This window comes from Brassica rapa, chromosome A03, assembly GCF_000309985.2.
Source record: "Brassica rapa cultivar Chiifu-401-42 chromosome A03, CAAS_Brap_v3.01, whole genome shotgun sequence".
NCBI lineage: Eukaryota > Viridiplantae > Streptophyta > Magnoliopsida > Brassicales > Brassicaceae > Brassica > Brassica rapa.
In genome coordinates, this window is record NC_024797.2 from 32,653,387 (window position 1) to 32,669,127 (window position 15,741).

Below are 15,741 nucleotides of genomic sequence, written 5' to 3' on the forward strand. Positions count from 1 at the left end.
TAGATCTAGCTTTGATATTAAAGATTTAGGTGAGCTAAAGTACTTTCTAGGGATATAAATATGCCGCTCTAAAGAGAGGTTTTTCTTATCTCAAATAAAGTACACACTTGATCTTTTAAATGAGGCAGTAAAGCTTGGAGGAAGAGTAGCTTAGACACCACTTGAAGAAGGATACAAAGTCTTGCGTGAGGGGGAGTTTGAGGATACTCCATTTGGCGATTTCAAGCTCTATAGAAGGATGGTTGAGAAGCTAATCTATCTCACCATTACAAAACCAGACATCTGTTTTGCTGTGAATCAAGCCAGTCAACATATGCAAGCACCAAAGGTTCATCATTGGAATATGGTGGAAAGGATCATGAGATATCTAAGAGAGGCTCCTGGTCAAGGTGTTTGGATGGGTTGCAATAAGAGTACAGAGATAGTGGGATATTGTGAAGCAGATTGGACTGGTGATAGAGTAGACAGGAGGTCAACAACAGGCTACTGTACTTTCATCGGAGGCAACCTAGTCACATGGAAGAATAAGAAGCAAAAAGTGGTATCATGTTAAAGTGGAGAGGCAGAGTATAGGGTAATGAGGAAGCTAACTAGTGAACTCATTTGGATCAGGAACCTGCTAAGAGACTTGGGCATGGAAACAACGACACCAATCACAATGCATTGTGATAACCAGGCAGCTATCCACATAGCATCAAATTCAGTATTCCATGAAAGGACTAAACACATTGAAGTTGATTGTCACAAGGTGAGACAAGCTGTGGAGCAGAAGATCATTTTACCTTGCTATACTAGAAGTGAAGATCAGTTAACTGATATCTTCATCTAGGCAGCAATCACTAAATTGTGAGTTCATTCATCCAAAATTGGGACTCATAGACCTCTCATGCCACTGATATTTCCTTCATGAAGTGTTCTACTCATTTTTCTTGACTTGGGTTTTCTCCCAAAGGGTTTTACCTAGTTGAGGTTTTAATGAGGGAATACTTCATGGCTTCCAAACTTGACTTGTTCTATATGGTCAAGCTTGAAGAGAAGTGTTGACATGAAGCAGAAACAAGCTGTCAGACTTGAAAAACAAGCTGTCAGACTTGAGAAAACAAGCTGCCAAACTTAAGAATGAAGCTGCCAGACTTGAAGAGTTAGTTAGAGATTTATAAGGTTTTATAAGGCTTTATAAGATATCCTATTGAAGAGAATAAGAAAAGAAAAGAAGACTGTTGAAAATATTTTAAAATAATGAATATTTTATTATATTTTGTATAAGACAACTTACTTTTAAATATTTGTACCGAGATCCACAATTAAATTAAGAAAAATATTTTTCTCATTCTCTCTCTCAAATTCAAACATTACTCTCTTTCTTGTCATCATGTTCTTCATTTTCTTTCAGGTTTCAAAACTTCAATCAAGTTTCGTCTATAGTAAAGTAACTCTTGATTGGCTAGTTCTTTTTGGATAAACCCGTTTTAAATTATATGAATGATGTTTGTAAAATTTGCGTTCAATTGAGAACTTTATATAGATATGCCCATTTCATAATATATATAACTTTTTCAATCGGATTTTTGTTCATATACATATTAGCTACCATGTCTAAGAATGTAATACACCATGAATTTTTTGGGATGAAAACGATAGTTATCAAAACAAATTATGTCTAAATAATCTAGGACACACCACACTGGACAAACCCACATGGAATTTAGAGCTATGGATAAGAAATTGACGGGCTTCATAAATTTTGTAAAACAAATCTATTTAAACCAAAATAAATGTCATGTTTCTGTATTATTTCACCTTTCCATTATATTGATTTAATATGCTACCCACCATTTTCTTGTCGTACTCGTTCATTATGATAACATAACTCAGCCGACAATAAAATTATTTGAGCGATATCGGAAAAACTACTATTTTTAGGTAACGAAAACACAAGCGGTTTTATGTTCATCAGTAATACACCTTTTATATCATGTTGTTATTATTTTATATAGCAATTTCGTTCAACGGATCTCGTTTCAACGATGTAAATTGGATACATCACACGATTCAAAGTGACTAAATTTCAACACTCCGACTTTGCAATATTTCTTGTTTCGATTCATTCGATTTTATTCTAAATTTGTTGTATTTTTATCTTAGAAATTTCTCTACTCGTATTAGCTCTGTTTTGTTTTATACTTGTAGCGCTATAAACTTTTCGTATAGTCTGAGATTTTAAGTTTTAGTGAAAATAGTTATCCCAAAAAAAAAAATATTCCAGATGGATCTTTGATAAGATGAGATTATAAACCGTACTAGAACATAGAAGAAGTTCTGATTTTTTAAATTTCCGACGTTAGCTCACATTAATCCAACAACAAATTTAGTCATTTACGCCGATTAATAGTATATAGTATATGTTTAGACATTGATAAAAATACTGAACAGGTTGAATCTACTGATTCCTCTTCAAACAATTAGGAGAAGATTGACGAACACAAAACTGATTAAAGCAAGAGGCAAAGAAGACAAGCATTAGCATTTCAAGTGAAGAAAGAAGAAATAAATGATTGTAAAGAGGCAAAGATGTCAGGGGCCTTCGTTGTTGTGCTTCACCTCAAACAGACCGTCTGGACCTGAAAAGACATTCTTTGTCACGTGTAAACACAGTATCATCAAAGTTGCAAGAGAAAGGAATAATTGAAAAGCATAGATGATAATACCCCAAGGAATCTCCTTGTTGCGTATGTGCAGGGTCGGCCCTGGGCTAACCCTTGCTTTAGGTGCGAAAAATAGATTATATATTTTAGGGGCAATCAATTACCAAAAGCTAACGTTAGTGCAGTTGTTAGAACTGTTTCTCGAATCAAGGAGGTGCGCGCTTTCTTTACTTTTTTACATACAATTTATTTTTTATGGGTTTAAATTTCTTTGGGCTTTAGGCGCCCAACGAGGCTGGTCGGGGACTGAGTATATGTGCATATACGAATAGGCATGTTTAAACAGGAATAAAACGGTTAACGACAGCTGCCTAATGCAACGCTCTCAAGAAGCTAAAAGAAGAGTGTGGTAAAGAGAGAGAAGGCTTATTATTATTTTTTTGCTAAATGGTAAATATCATTATGAAATGAACGTTTGAGATTACAAATTGTTACACAAGCTGTTCGACCTCTATGCTTGATTACACGGCAAAAAAGTTTAAAAAACATGTAATCAAATGACAATCGCCACTGAAACCGTTCTGCTTGAAAGCGAACAGGATAACAGTAATCGATACAAACTTGAAAAGTCGGATGAAAGGTCGAAACGAGGTGGGCAAGAATGGAGAGACCGGAAGACCAAAGCTCGGTGGACACGATGCTAGCGAGAACTTGTTTCACCCTATTGCATGCACAATTACCTTCCTCAGAGAAGCAGAGACAGGCCCGCTCAAGGACCACCCTCAGAATCCGGGCTGGGCAAGATCTGAACCTAATTCCAACAAAGACAGGACAACAGTAACCACAGGTGCTTAATAGCGCTCAACTCACCTAATCGCACTCGTCCTCTAAGGCGGTTAAGGGTAAGGGTGCAGCATCGCCACCTCCCGGGGCTTACTCCATCTTCCAGCCGCAAAGTGTTACCACGAACTCCAAGAAATCACAGAACCTCCATAGCCTTATTCGATTAAACCTACACTCAGATCCAGACTCACAAGCAACGCCAATCAATACCAAAGAGGAGAACGAGGAGCTAATTAAAGCATTATTCAATAGCAGACCGCTTAGCTTGACCCTATGTAGAGACATCTCCACAGTGAAGTCTGAAGTCCCGAGACCTCTAACACAAGCGAAGCTTACCCATATTACTTTGGATCGAGATGGCAAGAAGCGACATTTTGGTACCACTCCGTAGAGGTAACCTAGATGTTGGGAGAGGACTCACTTTCACAGGCGGAGAGAAGCATCAGAGTACCGGCATAGTCGCTAGAGAAACCAGGACACTAAACGACACTATCTCGAGTTGAACTGTAGCCGGAGCTACAGGTTCGCACACCACCGAAGATCAGAGGCCCTTCACCAATGGAACCACAGACGGAGAGGAAGATGGACTTAGCGGGAGTATCGGTCGTGGGCCCTCTCACAACGCCGAACGGTGCTGGAGAGGCGTGACGGAGACGAAACTTGAAGTTGAAGAAGACTAGGTTTCGAGAAGACTAGGTTTCGAGAGAGAGTAATTTGGGGGCGCGTGACCTCAATGTTCTAATTACATCGAGAAGGCTTATCTTACTCTATTAAAAGGGGAATATAAGCTCCATTGAGCCTAACCACCTCAGCAAATTAAGGGTCTGACTGGTTCAAACGCAGCGGTTGCGGTTGCGGTTGCGGGAGTTTGTGGATGCGGACGGTTGCGGTTTCTAGCGGTTTTAAGAGATTTGTACGACTGGTACTGCGGTTAAAAATTGGTGCGTTTGCGGGTGACTTATGACTGGTTACCTATCAAATGCGGTAACAGTCAAATAATAAATTAACAATATTTACATTTAATATAATTATAAAATATCAAAAATCATAAAATTAATAATAAATATAAAATTTATATTTAGAAAGTTATAATTTTAATTTTTGAAAATTTATTGAATTTTTTTTATTATAAAATTTTATAATATTAATTAAAATATAATAGATATATTTTAATATTTTCATAATATCAATTTTAAAATTTTTATTAAATATTTTTACTTTTGTATATATATTGTTTTAAAAAAAAGAAAAAAAATTTACCCTCCCGCAACCGCCCGCAACCGCTAGCTGGAGCCAGCTTTTGAATTTATGAGATTCAGAGCGGTTTGAAGCGGTTTATAGCGATTTGAGTGATTGTTGAAAACCGCCGATAACCGCTATCAACCGCAAAAGCTGCGTTTGCGGGTGGTAGCGGGAAAACCAGTCGCCCCCTAAATCAGCCAATGAAATATGATTCTTTTGCCATGTCACTATTTATTGAATCCAATAAAACACTTCATCTTCATTGTTCTTATTGAAGTCTCTAAAACTGCCGGTATCCTACATTTAAGAACCTCCATTTTTTTAAACTTAATTCTCTTCGTTGATCCTTGCAAGATGAGAGACAATGACGTTTCAACTTCTGTTGTTTCTCTCTTTATAACTCTTTCGCTGAATCTTAGCCAAAGGTATCACTTCTTATAATTTGGAATCCTGCTAAATTTTAGATGTAATATTTAGTTTACAAAACGAAATAAAATAACCATACACTACATTCTCATCTTTATTGTGTTAATCATGTTATTCTTTTTTGGTTTCGTATGATGGAAACCTATTTTACAACACATAATCCATGATACATTTGAGAAACTAAAAATAAAAACTTAAAGAAAAAATAAAAATAGAAAACTGTATACTACAAAATATATGCAAAACATAGTAAAAAACGTTAGGTTTAAATGTGTCAGACAAGAATATATTCTAAATTTACACTATTAAAAAGGGAATATAAGCTCCATTGAACCTATCCACCTCAGCAAATTAAATCATCCAATGAAATATGATTTTTTTTTTGCCATGTTACTATTTATTGACATGATTTTTTTGCCATGTCACTATTTATTGAATCCAATAAAACAGTTCATCTTCATTATTCTTATTGAAGTCTCTGAAATTGCCGTTATCCTATATTTAAGAACCTCCATTTTTTAAAACTTAATTCCCTTCGTTGATCCTTCGTGTTTCAAAAAAAAAAATTCCCTTCGTTGATCCTTCCAAGATGAGAGACAATGACGTTTCAACTTCTGTTGTTTCTCTCTTTATAACTCTTTCGCTGAATCTTAGCCAAATGTATCATTTCTTATAATTTGGAATCCTGCTAAATTTTAGATGTAATATTTAGTTTACAAAACAAAATAAAATAACCATACACTACATTCTCATCTTTATTGTGTTAATCATGTTATTCTTTTTTGGTTTCGTATGATGGAAACCTATTTTATAACACATAATTCATGATACATTTGAGAAACTAAAAATAAAAACTTAAGCTTTTTTCAAAAATAAAAAATAAAAATAGAAAACTTTGTACTACAAAATATATGCAGAACATAGTAAAAAATATTCGGTTTAAATGTGTCAGACAATAATATATTCTAAATATACACTAAATACAATCTAGAATGCAAAAATATACATACAAAAATGACAAGTTTTACCAAATTATATCATATCATTCGCATGTAAATGCCCACGTAGTATATGCATGAAATATTATGTTCAAATAATATAAAAATTGTCAAATCACAATGATCCAAATAACATACCACTATTTTACAGGAATAGATAAATATGCAAAGTTATAAATTTTAAAATTACAAGTAACACGTAAAATTGTAGGACAAAACAACTGAGTCCAATAAATAAAATTACATAAAGTTAACGAATTTTTAAAAACAAATGCAAAAACAATACAAAATATAAACCGCGCGTAGCACGATTAAAGAATCTAGTTATTATATATGCTTAATTTATGCAAGATTGAAACTAAATTTCCCATTTATTTAACAGAAGACTCTTGTACGAGCCTAACGGAAAAAAGAAGAAGATAAAACTCCAACTGTAATAAACGACAACAGATGAAAAGCCAAATTACTACATTATATGGGTTCATAGCCAACACGTTTGGAAAGTTCCTTTTGCTCGAGAGACCACGCACACACACACACAATTCACATTTATTCTTGGTATTATATTTTTTTTTGTTTCGACAAACATCATCGTAGTTCTCTCTTAAAAGATAGGACCAGCAGCGAGAATCTCCTCGGTAAGTTTACCATCCACACCAATCTTTTGATTAGCAAACGTCTCAAAGTTCTTCTTGAACAAACCTCCCAGCTTCAACAGAGTTTCTTTATGTGCTTTCTTATCAGACCACTGCAAATTTTTCATCAAACCAAACAAATATGGTTTCATTATTCAATCTGTTACTAGTATTCTTTTTTTTTTTTTTTTTTAAAAGAAGATTTTGCAGAAACTAACCGAGTTGACAGGATCCAGGATCTCCGAAGGTATCCCTTCAATCTCAGTTGGGATTTCAAACCCAAAGATATCTGTTTTCTTGTAGTTAGCCTCCAACAAGCTCCCTGAATGGATTGCATCGATGATCTTCCTAGTATACGCCAGCTTGATCCTGTTTCCAACACCGTAGCTGCCACCGGACCAACCAGTGTTAACGAGCCATCCAGTAGCGCCTTGCCTCTTCATCTTCTCGGCTAACATAGCCGCATACTTTGTTGGATGCAACATTATGAAAGCTGCACCAAAGCATGCTGAGAATGTTCCTGTTGGCTCCTTTATGCCGTCCTCCGTGCCCGCAACCAGAGCAGTGTAACCACTGATGAAGTGGTACATGGTTTGTGCAAGATTCAGCTTGCTCACAGGCGGGAGAACACCAAAGGCGTCACATGCCAGAAGAATCACGTTTTTCGGGTGTGGACCAACGCACGGTATTTTCGCGTTTGGGATGAACTCAATAGGGTATGCAGCACGTGTGTTCTCTACAAAGCAAGAAAAATCGAACAATGATCACTCTATTTTAAAAATATATATATCAAAAGGTTTGGGCCAAAGCTGATCATGTAATATTAGTTTCGTCCTAGTGGTCGGTTATTTTTTCAGTTGAGCTAGGGATGGACACTTTAGCCGATATCCGAAGTGGCACCCGAACCCGATCCAAAAAACCTGAAATCCGAACAGAAGTAGCATAATACCCGAACGGATATTGAATACCCGAACCCAAACAGATAATATCCGAATCCGAATGGATATCCGAAGATAACCGAACATATGTATAATTAACCTTATATTTCTAGTTTGCATCTCTCATTTTATATAAAATATTTATATTGTAACTACACATACTTTAAGTTCATATAATATACATACAATTACGGAAAAAATGATTTACTACTCACTAAAACTGCATATACAATTACGGAAAAAATGATTTACTACTCACTAAAAATGCATGTCAAATTTTTTATTTCAAAAATTAACAAAAAGTTACATCCAAAATTTGAAAACAATAACTAAATTAATGTTTTTTTGGTTTTGAAATGTTATGTCCAAAAACAAAAAATAGTTAAGTGAAAGTTATATTAACTAAGGTCACTCAGTTAATATTAAGGAAGAAGAACAGAAACAAAAGACTTTATTTTTTTAAGTAAGTTGTTTCAAAAAAAATAAAAAGACTTTATTTTTTTTTTTACCTGTAACGGATTTATCAGAGTAATCAACTTCTCTGGTATGTTCATCAAACACAACATTTTCCAAAACTGCAAAGAGATTAAATCAGAACCATATTGTTATATAACTGACTTGTGTTTTTTTGTTCTTGAAACAGTTGTTATGTATTATCATTACCTGTTCCAAACTTGATGGCGTTCCAAATATCAGGCTCCTTCTCCCTCGAAAGATCAACGCACTTAGCATAGCATCCACCCTCAATGTTCGAAACACCAGTCTCAGTCCAACAATGCTCATCATCTCCTATCAGGTACCTGTTGTGATCAGTAGACAGCGTCGTCTTCCCGGTACCTGAAAGTCCAAAGAAGAGAGCAACATCTCCATCTTTTCCCATGTTGCAACCAGAGTGAAGGGAGAGAATCCGACGCTTAGGCATCAGGTAATGCATCACACTGAAAAGTCCCTTCTTCATCTCACCAGCATACTGAGTGCCGAGTATCACCAATTCCCTCCTGCTAAGATTCAAGTCTACGCTAGTGGACGATGTCATGTAATGAGTGTAACGGTTACACGGAAACTGTCCAGCGTTGTATATAGTGAAGTCAGGAGTACCGAAGCTCTCAAGCTCCTCCGGTGTTGGCCGGATACACCTGCCACCCTCACCAGTTAGTTATCCAGTTACAGACCAAACAATAAAGGATTGTTTTTTTTTTTGGACTTACATGTTGTGCATGAAGAGTGAATGGTAAGCTCTAGCTGAGACAATCCTGACTTTGATTCTGTTCTCCGGGTCCCAGTTCAAGAACTGATCATTCACAAACACCTATACAATCCCCCAAACAGTAACAACAAGTTCATCAGCCGCTAAAGATCACATAGGTTCATTCAAAGTTAGTTTTATACCTTCTCCAAGGAGTTCAAGTAATCAACGGCTCTTTCTCTGTTCACCGTGAAGGTATGTTCATCCATTTCGATATTCGGCGAGCCCCTGAATCAAATTAAAAAAAAAATAAATAAATCTTTGATCGAATATCATACACTGAAACAGAGCAAAACAGTGCAAAACAGAGCAAAACAGAGGAAAACAGAGGATAAACAGAGCATAACAGAGGAAAACAGAGGATAAAAAGAGCATAACAGAGGATACTCACTTTCCCCACCAAAGCTCGTCCTCTGTAGTCGCATCTCTAACGACACGCTTATCCCTCGGAGCACGACCAGTTTTAGCACCGGAAAGCGTAGCCAAGGCTCCATTGGAAGTGATGAACGAACCTTTCTCGTCCTTGATAGCTTGCTCGTAGAGCTCTGCGGGAGAAAGGTTGTAGAGGACGTGGGTGAACTTCAGGGAGCTATCACTTACAGCTCCCAACGCCGGGGAGAAGATGGATTGATGCTGGCCGTGTGCGTACGCCGGAGTAGTGGAACCGTCGGCCTTCTTCTCCGCCGGGTCTCCTCTCACCACTTTGGGTCCAGATTCTCTCGTCAGCGACGCCAACGATGCACTGTGTCACACCCATTAACATTCATTTTATTATCTTTTTTTTTTTGAACACCTCATTCATTTTATTATCTACGTGTTGCTTTATACGGTCATGTAGGTTACATATTTTGTTTGGTTAATAGTCATTATGTCGCATTTAATTCTTTTTGAAAGCTAAAGCCTTACAAAAAAAAAGTTATTTTTTTTTTTTTTTTTTTTTGACAGCAAACATTTACAGACTCATGTAGACTCTGTAAACCAAGGTGGTAAATCTGCATCCATGTGCACGACGAAAGACGATTGTTGCCGAGCACTACGTGCCAAGCTATCCGCCCTTTTGTTCTCCGTCCTAGGAACATGAACGATTTCTGAGCTGACAAAACTTTGTCGCAGAAGCTTGATATCTTCCAGGTAGCTTTCAAATGCTGGCCATTCCTCTGGTTCCGAAACCATCTTCACAAAAAAAAAGTTATATATTGCGCAAAAATGGAAGAAATATTAATTGAAAATTTACAAGTTTAGTGCTTCACGTTGGAAAATTTCATAAAATTAAATATAAATATATCTAGGTAAAAGACTATTCAATTCAACAAATGAAAAGGAGTTTTGTTTTTTTTTTGAAAGAACACTTGATTTTGTTTTTCTTTATGATTGAGAAAAAAACGATTCTTCTTTCTAATGAAAACGACTGACATGAAAAATCAATATCTTGCTTAATTCGATATAAATATTTTGTTGGAACTCTTTATATAAAAGACAACATATTTATAGAATTTGTTATGTCTTTTTTTGGAACACACGAACTTGTTTACGACTATAAACAATCTTATATGTTAATAAACACAGGTTATAATGTTTACCTGATAGACTGAAGCTGAATCTTCTGGCGCTCCTCCTCGGAGAAGGCAGTACCGCTTTGGTTAATAGGAGTGGTCGGAGCAGAACGCTTCTTCTGTAAAGAGTGAAGCTCATCGAGCGTCGTCGCCTTCACAGTCGGACCACTGTCATCTTGGCATATGTCGTTATCCCTTTTAGCTCCCGTCGTTATCTTTGGTATAGCTGGTCCTTTCGGGAAGCTAAACCCTCCGTCACCGTTTGCGTTTCCATTACCGGCCGACATCTTTTCCTGTTTATGCTGCTTACTATAGAATTGATACAAGAGATGATGAAATGTTTCGAAGCGAAAGTGTGCCTTTTAAAGGTTTGATTTTCTGAACCATGGTTAACCTTTAAATGTGATCAATGGTTTGAGAGAGCTTTTTTTTTTTGGTTTGAGAGAGCTAACTGTTGAGTTTTTGTCAACACGAGAGTTAACTATAGTTAATGTATGTTAAAGATGGGTCTTCTATTTATTATGGGTCCCACTCGATAATGTAAGATAATTTAATTTTTATTTAGCTATTTTGAATTTGGAAAAAAATATATACGAGATTTTTAATAGAAAATAAAAACTCAATAAATGCTATTCTACGGTTAAAATTCATTAGTTTGTAACACATTCCTTAGAGCATCTCCAAAAGAAACTCTATAACTCCAAATATAGAGTTTTTTGCTCTCCAAAAAGGAACTTCAAAACTTCAAATTTGAAGTTTTGAAGAGTGAAACTCCAAATATAGAGTTTCACTTTTCAAAACTTCAAATTTGAAGTTTCATCTTTTTATTTGCATTTTGGTCCTTACAATTATAGATCATATTTATAATTCTTAAATATTTTTCTGTTTATTGTTTTAATCTTTAAAACTTTTATATCTCATAAATATTTCAAATTTGTTTTATAAATTTAATTTTTACACATGAAATTAAATAAAAAAATTTAAAACAAGATTTATAATATTTTAAAACTAGAATTAAACAACAAGATTATTACAAAAAACCATAATAAAAACTTATTAAAAAGACACATGAAGACATAATTATTACTCAAATTTAAATATTATAACAACACTAATAATATGGTAAATTTGCTCCGGAACTTCCAAAATCTCCAAAATATTGTCCAAACAAATTTTGTGTAATCGAAGAAGATTGTTGTTGTTGCTCTTGATGCATTTTTCGTATGATTCTTTCTTGTTCAGATCAAATGTATTCACGAATATTAACATCATCGATAGAAGTTAAGTTTTTTAGCAATATTTTATTTTTCTCTTTTACTTATCTAAAAGCTAATTTTTTGCTTCATTTTGCAGTCGTAATTCAATCATCTCATGACCTTTTTCCCTGCTTGTTGTACTTTTGTTTAAAAGATCAAGGATTTTTTTCTTTTGATGATATCAAACTATCAACAGCCATATTATGAGGATATCCGATTTCTACAATTTTTGGCTCGTAATCTACAAATAAAAAATAAAGAGAATCATTTCTTACTTCGAAATGCACTAGTTGATCATATATAGGAGCATTATGGAAATAATTTTATGGAATAATGTAATATTTACTTGCAGTTTAATATTTAATTATGTACTTTTATTTATAATTTTATATTTTAGTGTAAGATTTTTTTAATTAATATTTCTGTAATATTTATATATATGTACTAGTTATTTATAGAAGTTTTATGAATTTACATCAACTATGACAAATATAAGGACTATAGTGTAAAATATAAATAATTTTGAAGTTAGGTTTGAAGTTTTACTTTTGGAGAAGAACACATTGAAACTTCAAATATAGAGTTTTGGAAACTTCAAAATAGAGTTCCTTTTTGGAGATGCTCTTAGAGTTTGGATATTAATTATTTTCATTTGTGAAGTTTGGTTCTAAATTTTAAAGTTTAAAAGTAAAATTCATCTTCAAAAGATATATCATAAGGTGAGAATGCATTTACGGTTATAAACCATTTGGTTTTGGTTTTCTTTTTATATATGTGAAACAGTTTAACTTTTATTATTTTTTAGTTCGATCTGCCATTTTTGTATGTAATATCATATTAGTATACGTTTTCGAAAAATGAATATCTTCATCTATTTTGAGATACCTATTCTATGTGGTTCTTGCTAATTTCAGTTGTGTCACAACTTCCCAACTTGATTAGCTACTATACCTGTTTCAGATTGTTCATCTCCATAATTTGGTTAGTTTAGGTCACTCTTTTTCGTTATGGTTAACTCATTTCTAAACTAGATTGCCCACTCTGTGCCGTTTATGTCGGTACTACCCACTAGTGAAACCAACTTTTCTAGGTTGCTTTTCCTCGAGTCACTTCTTTTGCAAAGTTTATATACGGCTATGCTTACGGACCAGTTATTAAAGTTTAGATATTAACTATTTTCACGTATTATTTCGTCAAAAAAAAAAACTATTCTCAGGTATTAGGTATATGCCTAGCCTAAGAGCACTTCCATGTCATAAGTTTTTAAAAATATTTTCTTGATATATTAATAAAAAAATGTAAGAGAAAGGTTAGACGATACTCGTACAACACGAGTCTTCATTTCCACATTTGGATATCACTCAGTGACCAGTTAACCATGAATGAGCGTTCAGCATCCAAGCTTCTCAAATGAGCGTACAACATTTGGCTCGAGAGGAATATAAGATTTCAGGACAACACAACTACAACATCCGCTCATCTCTTCAAACCATCTACCGCTTTATTTCTGATTTCATTTTCGGGAAAGATTGAATCCTAAATTCAGAGACCTAATGAAACTTTGGCTTCAATACGAGTGAACAACACAACATTGTATGCTTCTTCCTAGACTTGTCTTGCTTTTCCACTTTTTTTTTCCAATGTGACACTGATTGTTCTTAATTGTTATAAACTTGCATCATTTTTAAATGAAATTAATATATATTTGGTAAAAAAAAATCTTCACTTCAGTGTTGAGATCCTCTTTAGAAAGCATTTGTCAAGCTGTAGATTACTTGTTCTTTTCAAAGAATATAAAATTAATGCATTGATGAAAACAACATTAGAGTATAATATTACTTTATGATTTCTCAAAAGTAGAACTTACTTTCAGAAACTAACTTATAAGATGACAATTATTTGATATTCCCTCATCTTTTATTTTACTTAATGTTTATCTACAATATAGTATGATAAAATTTGAAATGATGTGATATTTAATGAGTTTGAAATGATTTGGGTGAATTATAAAAGTTATCGTGATTTTAACTAAAATGATTTTGAATTCCATATAAATCTATGTGATTTAAATTCATAACTTATAAAATCCACCAAAACATATTCAAAATCAGATATATCAAAATCTACTACTTGAATTTAATAAAATTAAAAACGAAAATATTTTTAAAATCTGAAAATTCAATAATATCCCCATTTTTTTATTTTTAAAATATATATCTGAATAAAAGTAACACTTATTATTTAATATGTATTGATCCAAATGTCACAGCATTCTCCTTCGTTCCATAGCAATTTTGTCCTTTTCTGTTCGTGTGGCATTTTATCAAAAATTCAACTTCTTCATAATCAGCGATAAGATTTGACTTTTTTTCCTAGTTTATTAGACGCACATTAAAATTATTTCTATTTTATAGGTCTCCGTCTTATAGGAAATAAATCCTTCAGCAAGCAACTTTGTTTTCATTCAACACATTTTAAAACTAGCAAAAAAACAGTGAGTTGCATAATGGTGTAGTGGAAAATGATTTTACGATTTGAAAGTTTGCTTTATCATATAAATGTTGCAAGTATCATTGTTAACAAGTTGTTTTCCGATTTATTTTTTAGCACTAAAAAAACAATAAATAAATATATTATGAGCAGACGGTATTTTAGTAGGTTCATCTTATTTTAGTTGTTTTGAAATCTTATTTTTAGTATATTCTTTCTCGCAAGTGTATTATATGTATCAATAAGAACATTCGTTTTATTCTCTTTTGTTCTATTATCATGATATATATTTTATTTATATGATCGTTAGGACCAGATCTGAACACAATCTTCTTATAAATTATTGGTCTTGGTCTTCAAATTTTTTTTTTATAAATCATATATAAAAATGTAATTATTTAAACTATACAAATATTAATATTTTCAAAAAATGTTTATAATTCCCCAAAGTATACTAGTTACTTCTTTGAAAAGGTGTAGGTAAATTGACTTTAGAGAAAGACTAGTCACATTCGACTTGAAGTTGTGCTCGATACAAATTCCAATATGGCTATTTGCGGTGAGATGATTGTGTAATCAGATCATTTCATGATTTGATGAAATTTTTGTGTCCAACATCAACCAAACTAAAAGATATATATATTTTATCTATTGTACTCTCTCTTCCTTTTTGTTTCAAAATGATAAATTTTCTAAAATTTTAAGGTACTTTTAGTATTAATGTTAAAAAGTTGTATATTTTTAAAAAACATTAATTGAAATTATTTGAATTGGTTGAATATTATTGGTTGATATTTTTTGAAAAATGTATAGTAAAATAAATAATAAATTCAATAGTAAAAAATTAATTGTTTCTTTAATAAGCATGAATACTCTAGTTTTTCGGGAACAGAGGGAGAGGGAGTAATAAACTTTACGGTGCTGAAATTCTCTTGATCGCTTAGAAAAATATATCGAAAAATGATACACAGCTCCGATTGTATTTTAGGAGATGGTCACGCATCTCAAAGGAAGTGGATTCACGAGAGGACACGCAAGTCTGAAACAGATGAATACGAACACTAATTTATAATTAGTTCATATTGCGTTTTATATGAATCTGTTACTTAAAGGAACGTTATGATAGTTGACAGAAAAATAAAATTATTTTGTCAAAGACAAAAAAGAAGAAGATTGTTATTCACAAAGTACCGCGAATGAGAATAATTTATGAAAGTATGGTTTGTTAAAAAAAAAAAGAGAATCATTTTATAAGAAACACGGCAATTTGCATGCAGGCATGGGCGCATGAGTACAAATAAAACAAACTTTTTATATAATAAACAAACTTTAGCAATACCAAAAAGGTGGGGGTCGACGAATATGCTTCTGTTTTTTTTGGTGTCATTTTTTATATTAACTAAATTTGTATAAATTTTGAAATGCACATAAATATGATGACAAAGATGTTTTAATAACAACTCGCCATT

General features: G+C 33.4%; 2 protein-coding genes and 1 long non-coding RNA gene across 3 annotated transcripts; 1 reads left to right on the forward strand and 2 right to left on the reverse strand.

Annotated features, from left to right (window-relative positions):
• The first annotated feature begins 238 nt into the window (after window positions 1–238).
• Window positions 239–669, forward strand: LOC117132672 (uncharacterized mitochondrial protein AtMg00810-like). The gene is made up of 2 exons (XM_033287482.1): window positions 239–541; window positions 613–669. Exons 1-2 carry the CDS (start codon window positions 239–241, stop codon window positions 667–669), a joined length of 360 nt encoding a protein of 119 aa, XP_033143373.1.
• A 1,462-nt stretch (window positions 670–2,131) lies between these two features.
• Window positions 2,132–3,792, reverse strand: LOC117132502. Its single transcript, XR_004456097.1, has 2 exons — window positions 2,709–3,792; window positions 2,132–2,621 (listed from the first exon to the last, which is right to left on the reverse strand). It is a non-coding gene; the product is annotated as an uncharacterized LOC117132502 (long non-coding RNA).
• A 2,714-nt stretch (window positions 3,793–6,506) lies between these two features.
• LOC103862585 (phosphoenolpyruvate carboxykinase (ATP)-like) lies at window positions 6,507–11,261 on the reverse strand. The gene is made up of 8 exons (XM_009140286.3): window positions 10,554–11,261; window positions 9,365–9,715; window positions 9,117–9,201; window positions 8,936–9,036; window positions 8,391–8,863; window positions 8,237–8,302; window positions 7,008–7,525; window positions 6,507–6,902 (listed from the first exon to the last, which is right to left on the reverse strand). The coding sequence occupies exons 1-8, from the start codon at window positions 10,811–10,813 to the stop codon at window positions 6,759–6,761; spliced, it is 1,998 nt and encodes a 665-aa protein (XP_009138534.1). The 5' UTR covers window positions 10,814–11,261; the 3' UTR covers window positions 6,507–6,758.
• Window positions 11,262–15,741: the final 4,480 nt, after the last annotated feature.

Excerpts from the sequence above, each read along its gene's own strand:
- LOC103862585 (XM_009140286.3), bottom strand. The coding sequence starts at position 10,813 with ATGTCGGCCGGTAATGGAAACGCAAACGGTGACGGAGGGTTTAGCTTC. Across the intron at positions 9,037-9,116 it reads ACTTGAACTCCTTGGAGAAG|GTGTTTGTGAATGATCAGTT; the intron begins GTATAAAACTAA and ends GGGATTGTATAG. Across the intron at positions 6,903-7,007 it reads TCCTGGATCCTGTCAACTCG|TGGTCTGATAAGAAAGCACA; the intron begins GTTAGTTTCTGC and ends AAAAATTTGCAG.
- LOC117132672 (XM_033287482.1), top strand. The coding sequence starts at position 239 with ATGGTTGAGAAGCTAATCTATCTCACCATTACAAAACCAGACATCTGT. Across the intron at positions 542-612 it reads AGAATAAGAAGCAAAAAGTG|GAACCTGCTAAGAGACTTGG; the intron begins GTATCATGTTAA and ends CATTTGGATCAG.